The 25108-nt window shown below is 54.9% G+C and overlaps 8 protein-coding genes across 8 annotated transcripts; 6 read left to right on the forward strand and 2 right to left on the reverse strand.

Annotated features, from left to right (window-relative positions):
* Nucleotides 1-1391: 1391 nt before the first annotated feature.
* On the forward strand, nt 1392-1874 carry PG985_016135 (BolA-like protein 3; the record flags this gene model as incomplete). Its single annotated transcript, XM_066835901.1, has 1 exon — nt 1392-1874. The coding sequence occupies one exon, from the start codon at nt 1392-1394 to the stop codon at nt 1872-1874; it is 483 nt and encodes a 160-aa protein (XP_066677104.1).
* Nucleotides 1875-4810: 2936 nt separating this feature from the next.
* PG985_016136 (uncharacterized protein) lies at nt 4811-5315 on the reverse strand (the record flags this gene model as incomplete). The annotated part of the gene is made up of 2 exons (XM_066835902.1): nt 4811-5237; nt 5305-5315. The coding sequence occupies 2 exons, from the start codon at nt 5313-5315 to the stop codon at nt 4811-4813; spliced, it is 438 nt and encodes a 145-aa protein (XP_066677105.1).
* Nucleotides 5316-9143: 3828 nt separating this feature from the next.
* On the reverse strand, nt 9144-10079 carry PG985_016137 (uncharacterized protein; the record flags this gene model as incomplete). Its single annotated transcript, XM_066835903.1, has 1 exon — nt 9144-10079. One exon carries the CDS (start codon nt 10077-10079, stop codon nt 9144-9146), a length of 936 nt encoding a protein of 311 aa, XP_066677106.1.
* A 1501-nt stretch (nt 10080-11580) lies between these two features.
* PG985_016138 (uncharacterized protein) lies at nt 11581-13194 on the forward strand (the record flags this gene model as incomplete). The annotated part of the gene is made up of 2 exons (XM_066835904.1): nt 11581-11852; nt 11919-13194. The coding sequence occupies 2 exons, from the start codon at nt 11581-11583 to the stop codon at nt 13192-13194; spliced, it is 1548 nt and encodes a 515-aa protein (XP_066677107.1).
* Nucleotides 13195-13847: 653 nt separating this feature from the next.
* On the forward strand, nt 13848-14472 carry PG985_016139 (acyl-CoA dehydrogenase NM domain-like protein; the record flags this gene model as incomplete). Its single annotated transcript, XM_066835905.1, has 2 exons — nt 13848-14184; nt 14276-14472. 2 exons carry the CDS (start codon nt 13848-13850, stop codon nt 14470-14472), a joined length of 534 nt encoding a protein of 177 aa, XP_066677108.1.
* Nucleotides 14473-17430: 2958 nt separating this feature from the next.
* PG985_016140 (HET-s/LopB domain-containing protein) lies at nt 17431-21037 on the forward strand (the record flags this gene model as incomplete). The annotated part of the gene is made up of 2 exons (XM_066835906.1): nt 17431-20515; nt 20559-21037. The coding sequence occupies 2 exons, from the start codon at nt 17431-17433 to the stop codon at nt 21035-21037; spliced, it is 3564 nt and encodes a 1187-aa protein (XP_066677109.1).
* A 1732-nt stretch (nt 21038-22769) lies between these two features.
* Nucleotides 22770-23828, forward strand: PG985_016141 (uncharacterized protein; the record flags this gene model as incomplete). The annotated part of the gene is made up of 2 exons (XM_066835907.1): nt 22770-22910; nt 22971-23828. 2 exons carry the CDS (start codon nt 22770-22772, stop codon nt 23826-23828), a joined length of 999 nt encoding a protein of 332 aa, XP_066677110.1.
* Nucleotides 23829-24412: 584 nt separating this feature from the next.
* On the forward strand, nt 24413-24793 carry PG985_016142 (uncharacterized protein; the record flags this gene model as incomplete). The annotated part of the gene is made up of 1 exon (XM_066835908.1): nt 24413-24793. The coding sequence occupies one exon, from the start codon at nt 24413-24415 to the stop codon at nt 24791-24793; it is 381 nt and encodes a 126-aa protein (XP_066677111.1).
* Nucleotides 24794-25108: the final 315 nt, after the last annotated feature.

Raw genomic sequence — 25108 nt, forward strand, 5'->3', positions numbered from 1 at the left:
GGTGGGTGACTTTGATAAATCGAATGGGTAGGTTGTGGTGTTTTGGTAGGACTTTCTGGTGCAAGTGTGCGTTCTTGTGATTGATAGACTACGAGGAAGGGAGCGAGGGTAGTCACTCTCTTTGTAGGCTTGTGAGTTACTCGCGACAGTAAACGGAGAAAGGGAGGCCAAGGAGATTCGGGTTTGCTGGTGTAGTTGAGGGCTGTCATTAAGGTTTCATCGGACCATGGGAGTTGTATACATACTTGATTACGCTGTATGTTTACAGTATTATAATTAAGTAGAACCTTTGAATGTTTGAGATTCTTGGTGTCCTCCTCTCCCTTGCGTAAACTGGCGTGACCCCAAGGGAGGGAAAGCTGACCGGACATCCCGCGGCAGGTCTATTCAATTGAGATTAACATCGATGTTGTAGATTGCGCAAGTCTAAGATTTGGATGGGTGTAATGAACGACACGGCCCAACACGAACCTCATCAACAGACTGGCGCTGATGTTACCAGCTCGGCCAGCAGACACACCAAGCTGTTCATCGACATCAGGAGGAATGCAAGAAATCTGTACCGGGAGGCTGTGGATATTAAACGGATCAACCCAGCTACCAAATGTAATGACCTGTCACTGTCCCGCAATCTGTAATCTGGTCCCAAGGGAAGACGAACCCAATGTTAACCCAATTCACTTACGGTGGCAGCTTCTTGTGGTACATTGAAGATCATGCAGGTATAGTCCAAGATGTACTAGCAGTAACATATCAAATCGAAAACAGAAGAAGGTATCTGATCAAATACTGGCTGCAGATGCACTGGATCCGTAGTCCGGGAGTGTTGCCAGTTCGTGAACCCCTGAGCCCCTGAGCTTGAAACCCAAAGCTTCCACAGACTCGCCATCGAGCAAATCAAGGGGAATACTTCGATAAACCTGATGAGACCCGTGATCTGCTTAGAAAAGGGAATAGATGACCCAATTGTGCGTTCCAGTCCGTTGTAGGTCAAGATGACAAAAGGCGTGGTGCTGATTGGGTGGGGCTTCACGTCTTGAAGGTACGTACCGAAGATGAAGGACACGGCGAAACGATATTCCGAAGATCAACCAGGAACTCGGGTTGGGTTGGATCCATTTCGATCTGAAGTTCGAGAGCGGCGTGACGTCTGCGGCTACGAGCTCGACTCGACCTTCCCTGCAAGCAGCTGTTGGATTGCGAGCTTACGGGAAATTCTTTAGTGGTTCGCAACTGCGCATCACCACATTGCGACAAAAAACACAACACCGACCCCTCCTCTCCCCCGCGCATTGCGTCCAGTCAAGACCAGACAAACATAAGGCGATCCCGTCGCATTCTTTCCTGGACCATTGTCAGCATACCAAGGCCCGATCGTTCACCAATTCACAATGCTTGGTCAACGATGTCGGCGCATTGGTAGCCAAGCCACCAATCAACTGGCCAGCGCCCTCACCCGAAGCACACAGGTTGCGACGCATCGCGTTCCTGCCGTCACAAGATTCAATGCCTCTCGACTGACAGCCTTCCGCCAATTCTCGTCGATAAATGCACGACTGTACTCTACATCACCCGATTCCTCCGCTGCTGCCGCTCCCTCTGCGCCCGCAACACCCAACGTGCCCGAGAAGCCCGACTACCTCGACGATGCCGAGTCGGCCATCTGGGACCAGCTGACGGCCGAGTTCGCGCCCACCCAGCTGCAGGTGCAGGACGTCTCAGGCGGGTGCGGATCCATGTACGGCATCGAGATAACCTCGGAAAAGTTCCGCGGCGTCAACATGCTGAAGCAGCAGCGCATGGTCAACGCCTGCCTCGGAGAGAAGGTCAAGGAGTGGCACGGTCTGCAGCTACGGACAAAGGTACCTGCCTAATCGCGGGCCGAGCCTTAGCTTACGAACAAGATGATGAAGAGGAGGGATTGAATGAAGCGAATGGATACACGGAGGAGGAGCCTCAACCAACCCTGTATAACATGGCCCGCGAGAACTCTTCCGGAGTCGCCTCAGACGTGGATTTGGCCCGCTGAGCCGCTGAGCCGCTGAGCCAGATTCGGCTACATACATGTACACAACTTCAACTAATGAACGCTATGTGAAGAATAAGAATGACCCAGACCCAAGCCAAGAATCTACCGAGCGACGGCATGGGACCCGACAGGCCGGACTGACTGCCCTTGATCCGCCAACGTGCCTTGGAGATCCTACTATCGATCCTGCCATGCATTAGTTCCCCGTTCTCTTGCCATACCAACCGAATGTGAGTCCTCTTCCCGCCTTGCATCATGCCTGCAGGTCATATGATACTATGCACGCAGGCATGGCGGCACGCGACTGGGAGAATGAGACATCCATCGTTGATGCCGCGCTACGGCCCGTCAGACCAGCAGCAACGTCGTCCCACTGCGGTATCATGACATTGCCTAGACCGCATTTCACCAGACATGCAGATGCCATTTTCGACTAGCCTCCTCCAGCACATCAAGGTCTCACTCCAATTCGAAGAAGCCCATTGGCGGTACGGAACCCCGATCTTCGCTCGTTACTCGTGACAAATGTGCATCGATCTCGACAATTGCCCTCAAATTACCTACTGGGGCTGGCCACGTATCTAGCCTGTGGATTTCGCGCTACTCGATGTACCACGCCTTGCTGAACCGTTCAGGACGGGCGCCATGCTGCCGGAATAAATGGTCCAGCCTCCCGTGAGACGAGGCGCTCCCGTGGGAAAACAAGCATCATCCGGATCTGATTGGCCGAGTTCCTATTCGGTAGCCCTACGCCATAGACGCGTAGGCAGCGGCACGTCCCATTGCACTGGACAAACATGTTTTGGGTCAATTCACGTTCTCTGGATCAAAGGCTACACCATCTACCCTAGATGACAAGACGAACGTTTGGGGCTAGGCACCAAACCGTCCGCCACTGTCGGATTGAGTGGCGGAGCAGGTATGTGCGATTCAGCTTCCCGCCTGCCACGGATGGACATCTGGTCTTTACGACGGCAATCCCATGCCGCCTATATTGCTTCTGTCTCTTTTGCTTCCAAGCCAGACCACCATTTCTCGGGAAATACCCGGTCCTAAGTGACCCGTTCAAGAGATGAAATCTCTGCTCAGGATCGTTCCATCGCTTTCGGTGCATGGTGGATCTTGCTTTCCGGCATTCGATCAAAGGGGGAAAAAGAAAAGAAAAAGCGAACATGGATGGAGTCGTCATCCGTCTTGGGCAAGACGGCCGATTAGTGCAGCTTACCCGACGTGTCTTAGACGCGAACCTGCATTATCCAGGCAGACGGGACCACACGATCTGTCCCACGGAAGCACGGCAAGTACCGACTTGTGGCATGCACGAGGCCCAATACATATGCATGTTAGTCACCATGGACGCCGCCAAAATCATCAGCATGCCAATGTTGATTTCCAATCGGAGGTTTCCATCGGAGAATGCTCCGAAGTCATACCAAACCAGGGTTCAGCCAGATAGGTACGTGCATGATGATCAGCAACTAAAAGTACCATAGTCGAGACCCATGCACGAGATTTTCATGTTTTCCAGACGAGGTCGACGTCAAACTTGATGGCTTTTTGGAGGGTTTGCGGATCAGTAATCGTCACGAACACCACCCTTTCACTTCGGTCCCTGGCCAGGTTGGTCCGTAGGGCGACTAGGCGAGGCTAAGGGCGGGCACCCCTGCTAATGGAAGGGAGAGTGGGTGGGTGCGGGACCCCTGTCTCTCCACCGTCCACGGGCGACCTGTCGGATCGATGGACGACGATTGCTACCGCGTGTTACACTCTCTAGCCCTGTTCTGACATACCCATGCGTCTTGTAGTAGGTATTAGGTACCGTACCCGCGGACCCTGGAAGATTAGGTTGGCGGCAGAGATCCTGGCCACCCCGGTTTCCCAGATCGTGTCGTGTGCCATCTAGACCACGACTCTGGCACATCCACCCCCCCCAAGCCACCCAGCAACCAGCAACCACCGATGACGGCCATGGCGCGCACCACAGACCCCTTGCTACAGATTGGCAATATGATTCTTAAACCTGTCGTCACGCATATCCGGACCTCTTCGTCATGCTGAACCTTGGGGCGAGAGCAAAGCAGGAGCAGGGTTCTACGCTACCGGTGGCTTACAAGAGCATACGCATACATACGCATACTCGGGGCTGAGAAGAAACACCATCCTCGCACCTGTCTATTAGGACAAGGAAGGTATCGTCCAGCTACGATCCTGACGTCCACCCAACTGAAGACACTCATTCCTCTCTTCCCCTGACGGTCTGCATCCCGTTTGCATCTGTTGGACAGCAACCAAGCTGATCTGTTGGCCCAGTGGAAAAAGCCATCTGCAGCAATCTTTGATGAGGACGACGCCTCATGTCTCGTATTCAACGATTGCTTCAACACTCTTGATCCGCCGCCACCGGGGCCCCATACCTTCCATCGGGTCCCTCGCTGGCCTCTCCAAGGAAAGGCTGGACGCGCGAGAAAGAGGAAATCGTTTGGGAAGAACAGCAGCAGCAAACCAATCCCACACTTCTTGAGGGATAGACCTTGGGCAAGGCGCAAACCATATCGTGGTTCTGTGAAACCAGCCAAACAGCCAACCGACCTGGGGAAGAAGAAGCGGCCTATATTAAGGGTCTTGGGTCGCGGGACTGGACTGAGTGATCATGCTGCCAGAGCATTGCAATCAACACCTCATCGAGCAACAGCCAGCTCAGACCCCGTCGTCACGATCACTATCGCCACTACTACTGCCACTGTCGTTTTCCTTGTCCCCAACCAACATCCACACCATCACCTAAACACAAGCCCTCCGGACCAGCCTTGGAAGAAGAACCATGCCGGGAATGGTGATCGAGATCCAGCCGCCCTCGGTGGTACGGCGCGGCCGCGCGCTGCGGCCGCAGATGGTGGTGAGCATCCCCAGCGACATGGAGTGCTCCTTCGTGCACTGCACCATCGAGAGCGCGGGCGGACCGCCGTCGGCGACATCCTCCAGGGCGCCACGCACGCCAACATCCCCGAGTCGCTGAACCCGCCGCAGCAGAGCACGAGCTCGAGCTCGTCGCGCCGGGGCCGGCAGTACTCCGTCTTCTTCAACCTGTCGATCCACCAGGTCGGCCGGTTCGTGCTCACGGTCCACGCCACGTGCACCACCAACGAGACGGGGCAGTTTGTGGACGAGGTCACGAGTGATGTGGTCGAGGTCATTGATGGGAAGGTGGCTAAGACGAAGTTGGGTACGTACGGCGGCTTTTATTATCTTTATTCACCCCCACACCCCACCCCTACTCATGAATCATGATCCATACTATTATTAAACAAGTCGAGCAAGTATGTGGGTAGCTAACATGACGTCGTCTGCAATAGACAAGCATCAGGAAAAACTCATGGACAAGCTGGACAATGCTGGGTTCTTTGCCTACTAGAAGCATGGATCAACTTTGTTAGACTGGATGCCGAATGGTTGGAGAGGAGCTTCTTATTTTCTTTTCTCTGTCTTATTTGTTACTTGCGTTGGGTTCTGCTCCTGCACCATGGTGCTGAGCTGTGTGGCTTGGGATTACACACGCATAGAGGAACGATGACTCTGTCGTCAAGGAGCGCATGCTACCTACTTCATCTAGACCATTGGATTACCCTAATCTTAATGCCAAGTCTTGTCAGCCCCAAAGTACCCTTCCAGCGGAAGAAGATCGACAGGGACCGTTCACAGCATTACGTGTGTGTGTCTATCTGACATTGCCATTCAGCCATCCTCATGTTTCGTGCGTGGCGTGCTAAGTGATATGATGGCACGTTGCCCAAAATCGGCGAGCTTGGCCGTTTGCGGACGGCTTACAGGGCTGGACTAACAGGGGGTTGGGTCGTGGGTCGTAAGGAGCAAGCGTCGTACGCACGCACGCCCGACAACCGAGCGAGGCCAACCCTGTCAGCAAAGACACTTCCACTACCACGCTCGTGTTGGGGCCATGCTGTTTCTGATGCTACGTAGCCATGACAATTTGCGGATCCCTTGCAGGAACGGATAGAAGGTTTACTGTACCTATGGGTTGGGTTGTTGAGTATAAGTACATGGATTGTTGGGTACAGAACCGAGATCGGATGACACCACACAACGCGAAAGAGATTTTGGGGGGCAGATGCAAGTCTCAGGCTTCTAGCTTCGCTATTCACATTGCATTGCTGCTTGCTGCCTAATGGGTCTGAAACACTATGGCCTGGACGGGCCAGTCGGAGGTCCCCCCTTGCCTCGAGAGTGAAGTAAGGCAGGCAAGCAGTAAGGGTCTTTTCCTGGCTGTGGTATCACAGATGGTGACGATGAGGGAAGGAGAATACGATTACTCGGTAGCGCTACAGATGGCTATCTCGTGAATACGACGCTGTCGTCACAATGCAACTTTGCTGATCGACAATGGGCTACAGACGCCAAGCTTCCTGGAGCCGCGTGCCTTCCTATTCGAGTATGCATGGCGACGTGCGGCAAGACGGCAACCAGCCGGTGGGTTCCAGACCACTGGGAGCTTCCCCGGCGACGTTGGTCACGGTTAGCAATGGCAACTCGTGGCCGGTTGCCGGCTGCCGCTTTCCTACCGTTTCCTTGGGATGGCATGTCTTTCTTCATATTTCATATTAAGCTTATCTCTGCCTTGACATGCATCGATACCCGAACCTGTCTTCATGTTTTAGACGACATGCGCAACGAGAGCTAGCTCGTACAACGCCATAGACAGGATTGGCAGATGTGGCTTGCCCTGCCATCCGTCATCATCTTCACTCTGACGAACCTGATCCACGTTTTGTACGCGATTCTTGTTTTCCATATAAATCACCCCATGACGCATCGTGAGAATGCTTGTGTGTTCTGCTGTTTATTACGCAACTGTGTTTCAATTGAATCGAAAACCAAGAATCAGGTATGGGAAAATGATGTTCACGTCGATTGTGACAAGCCTGCTGGGATCTCAGGATCTTGCATGCGCATCTCGCATGCCGTGAGACGTCCCCATCGGTGGCATGTCATGATCTGTGTGGCTTGGGCGTCTCTTCCGCTCGGCGGTTGCTTGGTCATCGTGCTCATCAGCCCGGTCCTCGACTTTTTTCTTTTTCTTTTTGTTCTTTCAACCCTGCAGGGTCGTACCGAAGAATGGCGTTGAGAGCCGACAAGGGTAATGATCGCCGCGCCGTGGTTCGACACTTACGCAGCCCGGTCGAAAAACCCCCCATTGTCAAAGTAAGCAAGCATGGTGGCGGGAGAAATTTTCCAGTGCTCTGCAGGCCATCCTGCAGGATCGTGTTGCCGGTAAGAGACATGACCCCCACCAGATCTACCCAGAAGGCCTGTCGTCAATCGTATCACGTCTGACGTAGATATCACAATGGCCCGGTATCGGGGGAGAGAATTGAATGATGGGGAGGCGTCGGGTGATTAAGAAATAGTTTGCCTTTGACGCAAAAAAGAATATTCTTTTTTTGTGATGACGGGGCTCGGGTTACTGTATTGGACGAGTTCTTGTGTTCTTGTTCTTCCAGGATCAGGCCTGAACTCCAGGTGGATGCATCTGCGGACGCGGGCGTTCCAGAAGAGCTCCATGTGGCGCTTTTCCTCTGAAGGGGGCGCCTGCAAAGTACTAACTTTAGCGTACCGACAGGGCTGACGGCCTCCCTGGCCACGACAGGCCCAATCGTACAGACAGTACGGGCCAAGAACCGATGGACCAATCAGACTCTCTGATCTGGTGGCTTGCGTCCGTAATGCGGCTCTGTCGTCGCTCTTTGCTTTTCCTCGCTTCACTCTTTTGGTCGGCCAGCTGTGTGTAGTAGGACACAGACACAGCGCCGCGCAGGTCCCCAGCTGCCAACTCCGAATGCTGACTTGCTCCTGGATGCGGTGCTTGTGGTATGTGGCTGGGCCAACCATCTGTCTACTATCCCGCCATGTCGCGCGGAAACGTCAAGAGCCGCTGTCATCTTAGATTGATGAAAGCCCTGCTGCTTTTGACTGGATGGGAGAGAAACCAACCCGAGATGAAAGCCTGGGGGTTGAGTCACGAATCGGCGCTTTTTTCTTCTGAGACGGCCTTCTTATGAGGGGACACGATAGCCTCATCTTGTAAAATGGCAAATATGGAAAGCTCCAGACCTATCAGTCAGCATATAATCTCCACTTGTGTAGCACACCGACTCGTAATCCCTTGAATCACATGAGTGATGGGCTCTCAGCTGTGGTCCTTCGGGCCGTCTAGCTGGCTGCTTGATACCAATGGGACGCGAGGAAGTGTTAATTAGGCATCTATTGTTTCTGCAGAAGGGACGGAAACAGAGCAGCCTGGCACCGTGGATACTGTTTGATGCCAAACATCTGCAGGGTATGGGCCCGGCACTCGCGGATATGACCCCCAAACATATAGGACCGACCCCGTAAGGTTACATATACATACGTGTCATGCAGGCGCACAACATAGGGGCCATCGAGGTCGTAACCGGGTACGCGGGTAATGCAGCAGCACCACTACCCCCCACTCCCTTGCGTCTCGATCTCACAATATGACCGCGATGAGATCGATCTGTTCAGGGGACCAAACCGATTGGTCCAGCGGGATCGGGGCGTGCTGCTTGGGGGCTGTCCGGCGCCAAGTGGCAGGTGCCTCTAAAAGACCTGCGTGCCGTAGCGATACTATTTTCATTAAAAAGGGGCCTCATGACCCTAGTCGTGTCGGGCGAGTAATATTCTTCCCCGTGTTCCCAACGCAAGCGTAAGCGTCCAGCCTGGCTTCCCATAACCCATTGGCTACCTTATTCATGATACGAAATCCGCCACGCAGTGCTGCTACTCATTACCATTAAACACCCCCTGATGAAACATCGTTTTGGGAGAACTAGGAGAGGATGAGCTACATCAACGCACACCGTGGATGGGTTTCTACGAAGTCTGATTTTACCAGGGTAAGTACTAGGACAACTTAGTGATAACGCTGCGAATCATTTCTCACCACATATCTGATCCACATTATTCCTATGTGACTTTGCTCACGACCCAGCTCCACCTGTTACTATCAAGTGCATGCCACATTCCAAAGACCGCTCATAAACACTACAAGGAACAGAACCAGAGCCCCAGCTCAACTTAGCTATGCCTCTTTTCCCACGACTGCATGATTCTTCGCCATCCTCCTCCTCATGTCCCCCAGATAGAACCTCACCGGCCACGTCCTAAACTTGGTGGGCAGCGCCGGGTAGATGGCCCGCACCGTCATCTCCAGCAGCCGATACGCCACGCGGTGCCGCCGGAGCCCATACTCCTCGCGCAGCCGCGGCGGCAGCCACTCCGCCGTCACGACCCGGACCGCCGGCAGGAACAACCTCAAATACCAGGGCGCATGTTTCAGCGAGAGCAGGTCCCGCGCCACGGCGCGCGCGTGGCTCGTGACGACGAGCCGTTCCTCGACCTCGCGGTCCCAGTACCGCCAGAAGTCGGCGCGGGTCCGCGGCCACAGGTCGGGCGGCACCTGCAGCGCGCAGGCGAGCACGGCGTACTCGGCGTAGATGCGCTCGTGCTCGGCCTCGTCGGCGATGGCGGACGGGCCGAAGGCGCGCTGGTAGACGTCGATGGCGGTCGCGTAGAGCGTGGCCGCGACCCAGAGCTGGAGGTGCGGGTCCAGGGCGCTGTATTCTTGACCTTCTTGGTCGGGCCCCGATGGCTCGGTCAGGACGCCGCGGACGTTCGCGTGGACGCGCGTGATCATGTCGGCCAGCCGTTGTTTTTCCGGCGGGGTGCCGAAGGACATGCAGTAGATGTAGGTCATGGTGGAGCGCAGGCGGTCCGGGACGCGGTGGGCGAAGTTGCTGTGCTCGTGGACGCCGGCGCCGACGGCCGGGTTGGCGACTTGGAGCAGGATGGCCACGGCGCCGCCGCCGAGGATGATGGCTTCCCGGGAGATCTTGTTGAGGTGGCGGGGGACGAAGTCGGGGCGCAGGTAGGCGGGCTGGGTGAAGGAGGACGGGATCCCGGATTTCTCGTTCAGGTCTGGGGAGGAGGGGTCCATGGTGGTGGATTGGGACGCCATTTTCGTCGAGTATGCTTGCACGAGAATAGAGAGAGGCAAGATTCTGAATGTGGTAAATTGAAATCCTCCAAAACGTGTGATGCATAAACAGTAGTCGCCGCCTAGATAAGTGCTTTCGGCCCTCAATATCGTTGCTTACGCTATGATATTTACGCAACCTTCAACTCCAACATCGCCTCGGTTGGGACTGCGAAGGTTCATCCCGAGGATGGAATGTAGATCTTTGCCAGGATTGGCATTGCACTGGGTGGTTGAGCTACCTGCTGACTTGCCAGTTGATGCACAAACGTGACTTCCTGATCGGCTCCGTCTCTTCGGGCCCGGGTTGTATCCCTGCGACGTCCAGTGCGGAGCTCTTACTAGAATCGTGCATGCGTTGCAAGCTCCCGCAGTGGAGACATCCGCCGTCGCGTCGAGGCCTCGGCAGAGGTTCTCCAAGCCCAAAAGCACTACTGCCTCGGCGTCCGAGGTGTTCACTAGAGGAGTAATACGCATAAAGGGTGTGAAGCCTACCCCCTCCCGATTTTGAATGGCTTCGCGATGCCAAAAGCCCAATCATCTATCCAGCACGTCGGAGTAGTATTCCCCAACCAGCCCAGTAATGAAATCCCTCGGCTGGGGTAAGTGTGGGGAAGACCTTGGAGATGCCCTGAAGGGTGTCGGCCCAGGCACGTCCATTGGCTCGCTAACATCTCCGATCTTAGCCTATGTCAATTCCATGCATGATATTCCTACAATGGGCCTCTGGAGCTTGTGTGGTTATCGCGGCAGAGGCACATGTGGGTTACCCGGGTTGCAGCATACAACATCGTGGTCGCATTGGCAGCCCATCTACTCCATCACGCCTCAATATAGACACAACGACCTTGCTCAAATCCAGGGCTCGTGCCGATTGATCTTCATGGAGAAGAGGAGAAGCTAGATGGACATATTCATGTTGCATTAATGGGGAGGCACACCCAATAACCGCCCGTTTAAGCGGCCAGGCCTCCTACTTGGCCCTACTGGTCATCTCTGGTATGTTGTACCACGCCGCACCCCAACACCAGAATCACCTCCATCGCCTGCAGTACACCCCCTTGGCGAAATGGTGGGGTTAGGCGCCGAGATGCTTCATTTGTGGCTCCCTGTTGACCTCTATGGGCCGAACCATGGCACGCAATGCTTGATGGGAGAATGCGGCAGCTTGTAGGTATATGATTTAGATGAAGAAGGATGAGTATTCTCCGACCAACAACGATTCATTTCCTCAGATGTGGGAAACGCTCACGCGCTCCTGGCTCCTCGCTTCACCGAGTCAAGCCTCATCCCGAGTAGAGTTTGGCCGTCGCCCTTTAGCATATCCGTTGACAAAGTGCTTAGCAACGCCCCCAAATTGCTTGAAACACTAGTTGGCCCCTTTCTCTGGCTCTATCCAACATATTGACTCCCCTAAGTAGTGATGGCTGGCTGGGAACGACCCAACGATGGTTCTCCTTGGCAACACACACGAGACACCAACATGTACAGCACCACTCCCTTCCGCAAGGGCCATATGGGTGGTATTGGCAAAGCTACCTCGAAGGACGACGCTCCCTACCAGAAGACGGGTCCTAGTATGATAACGCCGGCGATGACCAGAGACAGCGACGATGATCCGGATCACCCCGAAAAGGCCTATGCGAAGCCCCCGCCGGCCGGAAAAAGGGCCAAGGTCAAACGCCATTTCGCCCGATTCTGGTGTTGCTACGTGCTCGCAATCATCATCTTCTTGGCGATCATGCTACCGGTGCTGTAAGTACTATCACTCTGTCACCTTCATCTCATTTGAAGAACCGAACTCTGACAAGCGATTTGCAGCTTCCTCAAAATCATACCCGCCCTCGCCCAGCGCATAGTGGATGACACGGATCTGCCCATCAAAAACGCGACGCTGAAGGCCGTGAGCAGCGACCTCGTGCAGGTCTCGCTCACGACCTCGCTCAACGTGCCCAAGGGCCTCAGCGTGGGCCTGGACGAGTTCAGCCTGTACATGTACAACCCGGAGACCGCAGGCGCCTTCTCCCCGTACCTGTCCCTGGACATGAAGGCCATGACCCTGTCGGGCAACACCGACATCACCGTCACGGACCAGATGCTGCGCGTGTCCAACCACACGGAGCTCGACAGCTGGCTGAACCGGACCTTCGTCGACGACGCGACGGCGCTCAGCGTCCAGGGCGCCACGACGGCCCACCTTGGCGCCCTCAAGATGCCCATCCGCCTCGCCAAGACGGTGCCGCTCGCGGGGCTGCGCAAGCTGGCCGGGGTGCGCCTCGACGCCATCAAGCTCATTCTTCCACCGCAGGCCGACGGCACCAACATCGTCGGCAACTTCACGCTGCCCAACTGGTCCATCCTGACCATGGACCTCGGCAACATCACCCTCGACATCCTGGCCGGCGACAAAGAAATCTTGCTCGGCACCGCCACCATCTTCGACGTCGTCCTGCCGCCCGGGAACCACTCGCTGCCGTTCCGGGGGCAGCTGTACATCCCGGCCCTGCTCGAGAACTTTGGCGGCGTGCTCAGCAGCCAGGGCGACGCCCTGGCGTCGGGGAAGCTGACGCTGGGGGTGCGGGGCAATAGGACCGAGGTCGACGGGCGGCGCATCAGTTACCTGGAGCACGTGCTCAACAACATGTTGCTGATGACGGACGTGCCGGTCGCGCAGCTGCTGGGGGACGTGGCGGATAGCGTCGCGGGGCGGAACGCGACGGTTTCGCTTGACGGGCTGTTGGGGGTCGCGGGGCAGGCGCTCGGGGAGGGGCTGCAGAGTTCGTTGGAGAAGTTGTTGAAGGGGTTCAATTTGACGACGCCGCTGCTGCCGTCGGTGTTTCCGGACTTGAACCCGGACGGCGGCGGGGGCGGGGGGTCGACGTCGGGTGGTGGTGGTGGTGAGGAAGGGGCTGGTGAAGGTGGCAGCGGTGGGGGATTGCTTGGGCAGGGTGGGCTCGGGGGGTTTATTGACAGGTTGAATATTACGGGGATCTTGAATGACACGCTGCAGGGGCTCAACGAGGGGCTGAAAGAGGGCATCGGCGAGGGGATCAGCGAGGGGCTCGGTGGGAATGATGGCTTGGGCCAACTTGCTTGAGACGTCTAGGTTGACGTTGTCTGCTATTTTGACACGTATAGTATTACTTGCATGTTGGAGTTTATCCTTTCGCTTTTCAATACCAACTCATCATCAAATGTCTTTCAGTATTTTCCTCCAAGTCGAACACCCTCCAGGTTCACCATCCCGTCTTTGCGTAGATTGGTTGCTGTCATATTCTTTATAGAAAGCCAAGGCATCATTGACTGCACCCGGCTAGGTCGAAGATTTGAGTTGCATACGTGTACACATACGCGCTGCGTTCTTCCCTCGCTACATTGGCAGACCATCAGAAGTATGATGCGACCGCCGTCAGATCGCCAAGCAGGCTGATCACTGGATGCGGGGAATGCCCAGGGGTGTGCTGCCACCACGCTCCAATGAGAGGTATGCCTCGGCTCGGTTTCTTCTTGGAGATATGGGGGGTGCCCGCTCAGAGATGCGCATTGTTGCAGCAAATTCATGTGCTGGCTGGTTATGTGGTCACAAGACGGTCCTTGAGGTCTTGACTTCGGGGGGTCCAATAGAAAGTGCCATGGCGGATCAACAAAGTTATAGTACCACAAGAACTTTCCTGGGGACTGAGTACATGGAACGAGATCCGAAACTTTGACAGTACCTCATTGCCGTTGGCTAAGTCCCACGCAACAGACATGTCCTCAGCTACTCATGTGTCCTCGAGTGCCCTATTACTTCCCAAGACATTAGCAAACTACGCATCTCAAAAACCAGAGTCCTCCGAGTCTGAGGACTTAGACGGAGCTCAGCCGGATAACCCCAGCTCGGTCGCCGGTTCTGAGAACGAATTCCCCGACGGTCACGGAACTGCAAACCCAATCAAGACTGACGTGAGCGCAAAACGGGTGCCTAAATCATATACGGCACAGGAAGTGACGGAGCACAATTCGGAAACGAACCTCTGGATTATCGTAGGCAGCGATGTTTACGATGTAACGGAGTTCCAGCATCAGCATCCAGGGGGAGCCAAAGGTCGGTTGCCTAGCCCTCTTCTTTCAACTTCGCTGATTCCCAAGTGTTCCTTTTTGCTGCCTGAGTTGCTGACCTACTTGTACTTGAACAGTAATGCGTGGGGTCGCTGGCACGGATGCGACCAAGAAGTTCGATAAGCACCATCGCCGAGGCATCCTGGAGCCGTATAAGCCTAAGTATCAGGTTGGAGTATTGGCTACGGCATTGAAATCTAAGGCTGGTAGAGATCAGGCTGGTACCGTTGCTCCCAAGAGGAAAGGAGGCTTACTCGGTAAGCTATGGAGGTAAGGTGTGATCCTTAGGCCGGAGCTGAGTCGATACGGTCTCTGCTCCGGGTAGTTACAGATTAATAGGTCGCTTGACGGGCATAGACGGGTTAAGTGGTTCTTTGGACTGCATGATTCGTGTATGGAAATAGACGACGATATATTGCTTTTGGCATGGGCGAATATGGGTTGCTTCATTGGTACATAGTGGGAATTGGTGTCGGCGCTTATCATATGCAAACCTATTTCGGTACTCTATACGACCCCATTAACTAGTGTGAATGTGATGTCCGACAACTGAACGGATCTTTTTTGGTGATTGCGTTCAAGTAGTGTCGCCATTTCAGGGGTAGTTGACGCTACACGCGCATCAAGAACAGACCAAGAAGCCTAAACGCCAGCGGCTGCCAAGAACAGGCCAACATACATCCTAAAAATACATAATATGGCCGCACATACTAGGAACATCCATAAGCATTATAGTTTTGCCTATTTCTGTGAATGGTGGTAATACTGTATCATGGGGCCAAAGGTGCTCCGGGTGCCATTGGTGATACCTGCTTGGCAACTGACGAGGTCTGGGATATTAGATAGAGCACGCATCTTGTGATAGTCTATGTCACCCTTATATAATCACTGGGGTGCCCTTGAGGGCCACCCACGATACATTGCTCAGCCCCTCATCGCTTTTGAATGGAACTTGTAGAGGACTTTTCAGACGTGCAGCGCAAGAGGGCCTCTAGCGGCTCGGAACCGGCGCATTGGAGGGCCCCACCCCTAAGGCAGCAGAATAACTCAAACTTAGACGACGCTTTAGGGACCCTATTGGCGGGCACAGCCAGGGGTCGTTCTCCATTGCAGGGAGAAGGTGGGTACACCTCCGTTTCTGATGGACCGGCTCCGTGCCCAAACTCCCAGATTGTGGTGTTCTTTCTTTGCCGAGCAGTTTGATCACACGGTTCCAACTCCTCAAGCTTGGGTTGTCACCTTGGAAGACACTGCTGTAACTCAAAGTTGCGCTGTAACAGGAGAACAATACGGCATACGAGACGTGCAGGGCTAAGAGAAATAGCCCCAAAAAGGGACCTGTAAATACGCTGGATATGTCCTCGATTAGGCAACCACTTAGGGACCGTTACACAGCGTATCTCGCCTATTTCCAAGGCAAGATGGTAGACATCAGCGGGTGGGAACCGCTTCATGTACCCGAAGAAAGGAAGGAGCTTGACACTTGTCAGACTCGGCGGCTGGCGACATCATGTACGGAAGCGGAGCTGGAGCATATATTGGTGTAGAGAGGGGTTCGATGTTCATGGGCTTGACCAGGACTACACCACCCTGCAGTCGGTGGATGGGTTTCTGAAGTGATATGAACGATTGCTCCTGATGTATCAAAACTGCAGTTGATAGCGAATGTGGCATAGACAATGCCCAAGATCTATGAAATCCAGAGTGATTGCTCGTCGTACGGGGCTCCTGACCAGGAACAAGTGATATGGAACAACTTCAAATCCAAGCATCTTAGCCTGAGTCGGTATGACCATGAAAGAAAGAAGACGATATAATCAGTGAGGCCCAAACAAGGAGGCGTTCGTATGCAGAACCGTCGTTACGAGTCTTGCACTCACTTACTCGGACAATGCTTGAATGTGCAGAAAACAAAGTTGGCAGCCTGGGTCTCGCGGTGCCGCCAACAGCCCGATGAAAAACGGATGCCTAATTCCCAATGCACATATTTCCCTAGCTCAATAAGCTTGGGGCAGCAGTAGGGCCGATCCGCGAAGGCCGTAGGTTTAAGGAAACCTTGCTCTCGAACGGCACCATCTGTGGCGCTGGGAAATGTGCGAAAATGGTAAAAGAATATGTGAGTTATAGGATAATCTGGCTGGCCCGAATTCAACGCGTCTCAAGGTGAAGCTGGTGTTGCCATCTCTGAAGCGGGAATCTTGTTGTCGCCGATCTCCCATTGCCAGAGGTCTGCCTGGCTGTGGCGTTCAACAGGGTAGAGGGACACGATGGCCCGAGCGTCGTCGCTATTCAGCCACCTAGTTCTGGCTGGTCAGCCACATACAGCCTTCGTTTGTCCCCCCCTCACCCAGTTTGTTACCAAGCAAAAGCGCCTGCACCACTCGCCAAAATAGCCCATATTCCAATTCTAGGCAACGAGTTTCGGTCCCGGCAGCAGGGTTGCTCCTTACTGTAGGTGCTAAGACCGCCGAGGGGAGCCGCTAGCAGACCGTCATCCGATCTTACTTGGTGCTTGGAGGTGGGTAAGAAAAGAGAGGCTCGCTGTGTGGTAGATCTATGTGCTCCACATTAAAAGCTGACTGGGCACTTTGGCACTCTACTTGACCTTAGGCAACGAAATTGATTGCTCTGCACAGCGTCCGTGGACCCCTCGAGGCGTCGCGCGCCAGCGAAGGCAGCCATATTCTTTTCTACCTCAGCTCAATCACCACAAGAGATCGTCGACTTCACCTCAGCATCTTTCCATCCTTCTGGAAAATGACATACTGAGACTGCATAGTCGTCTATGTATTGTATTCTGCCTTTCTTTTTCGCTGTACGCAGCTGTCGCTATTTCGGGATATCAACCTTGTAATCCGACGTACCACCGTCTCCTCCCCCATTCTGGGCCTAACCTGACTGACTGGAGGCTGGACCCCGCCTAGACACTAATAACAGCACACCATCCCCGCCATCAACTTTTGGTGACCACAATTTCAGCATCTTGGCATCAAACTCCAGCCTTACTCGGACGATCACTCAGTATATCACGGCTCAAATTGCTGGCGATATGCTCATCACTTAAATACCAAATACTTCGTGGCCAGACATCTTATTGCCGACCAGCCATTGACTGCATCGGCAATCAATTGTTCCGCTGACAGCTACCCCACTGTCGTGAACGGTTCGGACATACGGGGGCCTCATTCTAACACCATAGGTCAACTAGTCTGAGAGAAGACCGTCGCCCAACATGGAGTCATATTTACCCCTGGGTGGCTTCCAGCTGCCATTCCAGAGGCGGCTCAGCCGGCTCTATAACGACACTAAGAAGTCATCCGACTTCGTCAAAGAGCCATCCTCCGAGGACCCAGAGATCAAAGCTCTGCACCGCAAGCTCAAGATACAGAAGGACCGCCTCGTGAGCTGGGGGCTGGAATGGAGCGACCCCTCCAACCAGTCGGCCGAGATCGACGAGTCCCTCTCCAAGGCCGGGCTCAGCGACTTGGTCGGCAGTATCATGTCAACTATTAAGGACATTTTGGCAGAGGCCGAACCCCTATGGCTGAGCTCCAAGCGCCGGATAGGGGAAAAGGAGCCTGAGAGGCCCACGGGCGACAAGAAGATCCCCATAGTCGTTTGGGACAAGACGCGGTTCGAAGACCTGATCAAGGACCTCACAGCTTCTATCGACACCCTCCATGATCTATCCAGGACCAGGTCGTCCGCCACGTCTTCGAGCAGGATGGGCAGATTGACCAAGTCGCAGGCTTCGCTTGAGGAAATGCGGCCATTCGGCTCAACGCGCATCCAGACGCCTCAGCAGATAGATCCGCAGACACTGACCAACATCCAGACCATGCAGGCTGTTCCACTGGCCTCGCCCGTCACCTCGGAACGTCGCTCCCAGGAGATCGTCTTCATGGGGAAGCAGGCGTTTGCGGACGTGCGCCGCGGACGCCAGGGATGGTCGCCACTTTTACTCGAGTTTGCTCAATTCGATCCCATCTACTCAACGACGGGCATCATGCCTTCCATGTCCCGCTTCGAGAAGCTCAGCGAAGGCCTTCAGACCGAGTCGTCCAGGGCTCCCGGCGCCTGGTCTGGTTTGCCCATGTTGCTTGGCTACTACGAGGACATGGAGAACTCGAGACTGGGCCTCGTCTACCAATTCCCCGCCAACTTCAGCCCAGTCACTTTCGAGAACCTGACGCAGAACCCCATTGACAATCTGTGTACCTTGAGCGAGCTATTGTCGCGTCCCGACTTCGAGCCTCGCTTAGAGGCCAAGTTCCGTCTGGCTCACAACCTTGCCAATACCATCTTTGATATGCATGCACGGGGTATCACCCACGGGAACCTGCTGGATTCAACGATATCGTTCTGCAGCCCAGTTGGCAGTGAACATAGTATGGAAGCGGCAGAGGTCGATGTCCGAAAGCCCCTTGTGTCCAGCTTCGACCTGTTCCCCGAGGACGGCCCGGCATTACCGGCTTCGGTGGAAACCACCCTCTACCGACACCCCCTAGACCCACGAACAACTCCCCAGTCACCCTTGTCTAGCTCCAGAGATACCAAGACCCTCGACCTCTACTCCCTCGCTATGCTGCTGGTCTCTATTGGCCTGTGGACCAAACTTGAGAACTTGGTCCCAAGCCCAAACTCACCAAGCATTCCCGAGTCTGTCCTCGAGCAGCTAGCCATTAGATGTGGCACGCTCTACATGAAGGCGGTGCAGGCCTGTTGGAACGCCGTCGACCAAGAACTGATGCGACCGGGCGCCGGCGACGAGATTCTGAGCCAGGTTCAGGTCCGAGCCAGTCGCTACCTAGAGGCCTGCTCCATTCTTGATGGTGTTAGTGGCCTTGACGACAGGATCAGTGCCGACATTGGGGATGTGCCGCTCACTCCGCGTGAGCGCCAACCCTCGCTCGCGGTATCCGTCTCATCTCTCGCTGGCCCGTCAAAGGGGGACACCAAGGCCCGTTCCCCCGCTACCCCTCTCCTGGCTGAACGCAAGTTTGAGCCATTCCCTGTTACGCGACCAGCATTCGGTTCAGATCTGGGGAAACGTGGTTCAAGTTTGAGTGAAGCGCCCCCAAGCCAGAGCAAGAGTCGTACTATTCCCGGGCCGACCCAGACAGCCGAGGTTGCGCCCCCTTCCGAGAAACCCAAGACATCCAAAGCGCGCCTCTATCCCCAGATTGCTCTGCCGCCTGACGCTGTCAATCAATGGAATGATATGATCATGCCGCAAATCAACATGGCACTGAAGCACTTCTACCGCAAGAACCCCGAGTCCGTCGAGATCTCGCTCGAGTCTATCGGCGAGTCTCCCCAGGAGATTACACCCACGGTCCTCGTCGTCTGCACATCAGTCAGCAAGGTCCGCTCTATCCTGAAGAAGAAACTCGGCGTGCTATTTGATGGATCCACCGGGTTTGGGCTCAAAGTGTGTCGGGGCTCGATGCTTCGCTCTAGGAAAGGCGGCGTAACCAGAAGCATGGCCAAGAGCGACGAAGCCGGATCCGAGATGGGAGAGGGAGAAGTGGAGGCGGCCAATCCCGACTACCAGGAGCGGCCCCACAATGGAGCCAGCATTGGGGCCTGGATCGGCGACCGTCATCTCCCTCCAGTCAGCTTTGGTGGCATGATCATGGTGGACGACAAGCCCTACGGCATGACGGTGCATCACATGTTGGACGACCCTGAACCAAGTCACACCCAGAAGAGCGATCAGGTAGCCATGCCACCGGTTCGAAGCAGTGCAGCGTCTCAAAGCTTCACCTATCTACAGGAGACCGATACATCAGAAAGCAGCAGCGGTGACGACTTCGCCTGCGAGTTTTCTGATACCGAGTCTGACTACTCAGTCACAGACTTGACTAGCGACGACGAGAGCGATGAGGAAGATGAAGAATATGCGGAACCCGGTGACATACCCGGCATAGAGCCGGGTCTGGGCGAGGGATACGTCGTGACGCAACCCGCCTTAGATGACATTGGCGAAGGCTTCTATCCCACGGAAGATACCATGGACGAAGATCATTTGGATACCTGTCGCCTGGGAGAGATCTATGCCTCTTCCGGAATACGAAGGCGGCACGACCCCGAAGGCCTGATCCACGAGATCGATTGGGCCCTCTTCTCGTTTGAAGATGAGAGACTTCCGGACCACGACCAAAATCGGGTACCCCAAGCCTTGCCGGACTCGCCGAATGGCTTACTCCAGCCCACTGCCATTACCTCGTGGTCGAAGTTGGCCGGGCTAGAGGGTGCAGTGCATCGGCCGCACCAGCGGAATGCAGACGGGCTTGATCATGCCTGCCCTCACGTCGGTAAAGATCTACGGGCGCGCGTCCCCAAGTCACACGTATCAAGTCAGCAGTAAAGCCGCCCCAAGAACAGGAGGCAAGGCCGGGCCAGCAGCCTTGCCCGGATTCGCTCCTGCCAACATGCGCATGATACCGGGCCTTTCTCTAGGTATACCCGGAGACTCCGGGGCGTGGATCATGGAGCGCCACAACGGATCTCTGTGCGGGCACGTCCTGGCCTGGAGCGAGCGGAAGCAGGTGGCTTACATCTGCCCGATGGAAGTCTTGATGTTGGATATCGCCGAAACGCTCGAGGCTTCTGATGTGAGACTGCCGGGTGGGCGGTCGGTGTTGTCCGATCGTCGCCGCCAGGAGGTTGACCTGGGCGACTTGGTCGGTGATGACGAAGACAGCGAAGATGGAGAGGAGGAGGACAGGATGGGTGTGGACGAAGCACCGTCGGTTCTTACGGATAGTATGAAGAGACTGGCCGAGGATTTGGATAGGATACACATGGAGAGTGGTAGCAGTGGTGTGGTTTCATGATTGATGCATGTTGATGACTGGATAAGAATAGGAATGATGATTAAACTGCTTACTGTTCCTATTCGTTGATGGCGTCGTGATTATGGCCGATGAATCGGGTCGTCGCAAACTATGGCAGGTCATTGTTAAACCGAATCATTGGAGATTCATAATGACATCGCGTCGTATTCTGGTCGTCGGTCCGCTGCCTGGCGCAAATCCTGTGATCGCCTAAGGCTCTCCATGATTGGGACCGCTCTATCGCCGACTATAGATAGCCATTTCCAATCGGAAAATAAGATGCAGTGAATAATACCACCGCCGAATGGTGACCACAGATGGAGTCTTACGTGCATTATCCCCCTTATATCCATACGTTAGTACAACGATTTTGGCATGTAAGCGCCGCCTGCATCAAGGAGATTTGCGAATGGTGGGGGTGGGGTTTCTGCTGGATCCCGTAGCGCAGGACCAAAATATTCTGCCTAGGCGACTTGCAACGGCTAATCAAGGACGGTAGAATAGTGTCTAGAGCCTTCGAATACCCATTCCATCCAATGCCTATTCTGCATTCCTGCATCTTACTTAGGCGGTCAGTTGGGGGGCAAGAATCTGGGCTTCAATTGAGGCCAGGGTGCATGGGTACGGAGGCGACTCCGACGGGCCCAGCCAAGATCAGTAAACAGGGCAGGGGGTGGGTTATGTCCGACTCATGCTCTCCTGTGCTGCCGAACAATTGACGCAACTCCTCCGCGTCATGTAATCAAGGGTCCTGTCGGGAACAAGGACTTATCACCGTCAGAGTATGGATTATTAACCACGGGTTTCCGTTGACGAGAAAAATCAATTGCCATATTCGGAAAGGGAGGGGGGCTATCTTTGTTTCGGAATCCCATTCTTTTGTTATCGTGAAAATGGTCCAGGCCCAGGCCCGGTGGCAGGGGGACGGGTAGGTAACAGCTAAACTCCGACGGGCGGCGTTAGCTATTTTTTCTTTGCTTGTGTCAGCAACAGATAGCAACGTCTCGGGCAGCCAGGCTAGCTAGCCCCAGGACACTGACAGGCCAGCTCGCTTGCAGCTACTTAGATTACAGTAGGGCAGCTGGAAGCTAGCAGGCTAGGCTTGCCCGATGCAGCTACTTGTAGTACAGGCGGTAACTGCATTGGTCTTCAGCAGTCCATCGTCCAGCGCTTTAGCGACCGGCAACGTCCAACGGCAACTGCCGGTGCGGAAGAAAACCGCGTGCAGCGTGCCCACTGCCGGTCGTGTCCAATACGGGTGGAGAATCCCACTTTGCATGACGTCCCCATCTCGCCTGAGATCTACTTTTATCTTTTCTATCTAAGATGAATCTCTGTTTTCTGACGACGGTGAAGGCGGGATTGCCACTTTTTCACTCCAGCAACCCAGCCCCAATTTCGGCCCTGCTCGGAATTCTATCGAAGCAATGGAAGCAGCAGAAGCCGAACGTCATCGATGGACCTTCCTCCCCGTACCCAAGCTAAAATTCTCAAACTCAACGTTCCCGGGGCTGCCGATTTGTCAGGTCGCCGTGACTGTCCGGCAGCATAAAAGGTCGTGGCAGTCCCGCCAGTGGTTTGCGATGTTGTTTCTAGAATAGAGATTCATTATACCTAGTCTTCAGACAACAATCACAGCAACAACTTCTTACAGCCAATTTCGATACCGAGGATACCCCTACGATACTATACCACATTGTAATAGTTTGACCGACCAGAAACACTCGACATCATGCCTTCTTTCACCGTCTTCAAGGGTTCCAAGGATGGCAACCCCGTCAAGAGCACCACCACCCGCCCCGATGAGCTTAAGGGCGACCAGGTCTTCATGCGGATAACGGCCTCCGGTCTCTGCGGAACTGACCTTCACTACGTAAGTTTAGCCTTCAGCGTGGGGTAGTCCGCCTGTTCGTACTAACGCTCTTCACCACAGAAAAACGCCGACATGGCCCTCGGCCACGAAGGCGTCGGCGTCGTCGAGCAGGTGGGCCCCGAGGTCAAGGACCTCAAGAAGGGCGACCGCGTCGGCTGGGGCTACGAGCACGACTGCTGCAGCCGCTGCCAGGAGTGCCTCCGGGGCAACGAGTGCTACTGCCCGCAGCGCCAGATGTACGGCTACGCCGACCTGGACCAGGGCAGCTTCGGCACCCACGCCGTCTGGCGCGAGGCCTTCCTCTTCAAGATCCCCGACGGCCTGAGCGACGAGGCCGCCGCCCCCTTGATGTGCGGCGGCGCCACCGTCTGGAACGCCCTGCGCGCCTACAACGCCCAGCCCACCGAGACCGTCGGCGTCATGGGCGTCGGCGGCCTCGGCCACCTCGCCATCCAGTTCGCCGCCAAGATGGGCTGCCGCGTCGTCGTCCTCAGCGGCTCCGACAGCAAGCGCGACGAGGCCCTCCGCCTCGGCGCCCACGAGTTCCACGCCACCAAGGGCAAGACTGAGCTGACGTTCCAGGGCCCCAAGCTCAACCGTCTGCTCGTCACCACCTCGGCCATGCCCAACTGGGACCTGGTCCTGCCCAACCTGGCCCCCGGCGCCGTCATCCACCCCCTGGCCATCGACGAAGGCAACCTCGAGTTCCCCTACATGCCCCTCCTGCTCGGAGGGCACGCCATCCAGGGCTCCATCGTCGCGCCCCGCCACCTGCACAACCAGATGCTCGAGTTCGCCGCCCTGCACCAGATCGCGCCCGTCACCGAGACCTTCCCCATGTCCGAGGCCGGCATCAAGGAGGCCATGGACCGGCTCGACAAGGGGCAGGTGCACTTCCGCGCCGTGCTCAAGAACTAAGCGCACCCGGGAAGAAGGATTTAATGATTATGATTGAAGAGCGAAATTATAGAATTGTATAGACGATAGAGAGACCTTTTGAGGTCGAATTGATACCATATCCACCACGATGTCTCCACTTCGCTCTTGAAATGCTTTCCCTTTCCATGCATGTGTAGGTGTCGTTCTGAGGCTGCTTCTTCTCACCAGTTTGTTGATGTTGGCTAGGCCAACACATGGAAACACAATGAGAACAAAGTCCATGGAAAGCGTCTGGCGGTATAATGATCCATTGTGTTCCAGACTTATGTCGACGTTCTTTATCAAACCCTTGTCCACCTTGTGTCATTGATAACGGCTGGGGACAATGAACAATAATGTCCTTGTTGGAAACATGATATAACTATCCAGCATCCTGACCGCCAAAGCTTATTCCCAGCTGTATCCTCACACTATCACTTTCATTGCACCCTTGATTTACCCTCTAGTTGATCTAGAGGACATCACTTTTTACATTCATTACCCGCTTACCTGCTCCCTTCTATCTACTCTCGTCCCCCCTTTCAGTCCTTTGACCGCGCTGACGGTCCACCGACGACGACAGGATGCCCATCTCGCCCAAATCCCACGTCCGGGCCCGGCAGACGCCCCTGTCCAACACCAACGCCGCCGTCCTAGTCCTCCGCCCGCGCCGCAAGACTGTCACCGCCGAGGGCCTGGAGATCGAGGTGCCCCGCACCTACCACAGCCTCGTGGTCCACGTCAAGTACCGCTGCGGGCACCAGCCCCAGAACCAGAACAAGGGAGGCATCCCGGCCACCATCAAGCTCCGGGGCGACGACGATCCCCACGCCGGGCCGTGCTTGCCGTTCGTGCGGTGCTTAAGGGGGTGCTACGTCACCGAGATGGACCACGAGCTGGGCAGGCAGTGTCCGGGGTGCGAGATGGTGGATTTGGTGACGGAGGGGCTGGATGTGCGGTTCTAGAGTCGAATCACTGGCTCGTATCTGTGACGGGGGTTGGTAGTGCTGCCAACAGCAAAAGACCCATATTCAGATTCGGTCTGCGAACAGGTAAGTTTCGAATGTAGATAGTTACTTATATAAATTATAACGCCTATCTAGCTTTGGCTATTAAGATATAACCATTCCTTCCTTTCCCACCCGTTTAAAGATGTCACACTATTTTATAATCTTAGAATATATATATAGAATTTATAATAATCTAATATAATTATTCATTAAGGTCATTATTATCTTTATCTAGGTCATCGTCGTCGTTATCTAGGTCGTCGTCGGTAA

This window comes from Apiospora marii, assembly GCF_038362585.1.
Source record: "Apiospora marii strain CBS 49790 chromosome Unknown utg000013l_segment0_segment0, whole genome shotgun sequence".
NCBI classification, from domain to species: domain Eukaryota; kingdom Fungi; phylum Ascomycota; class Sordariomycetes; order Amphisphaeriales; family Apiosporaceae; genus Apiospora; species Apiospora marii.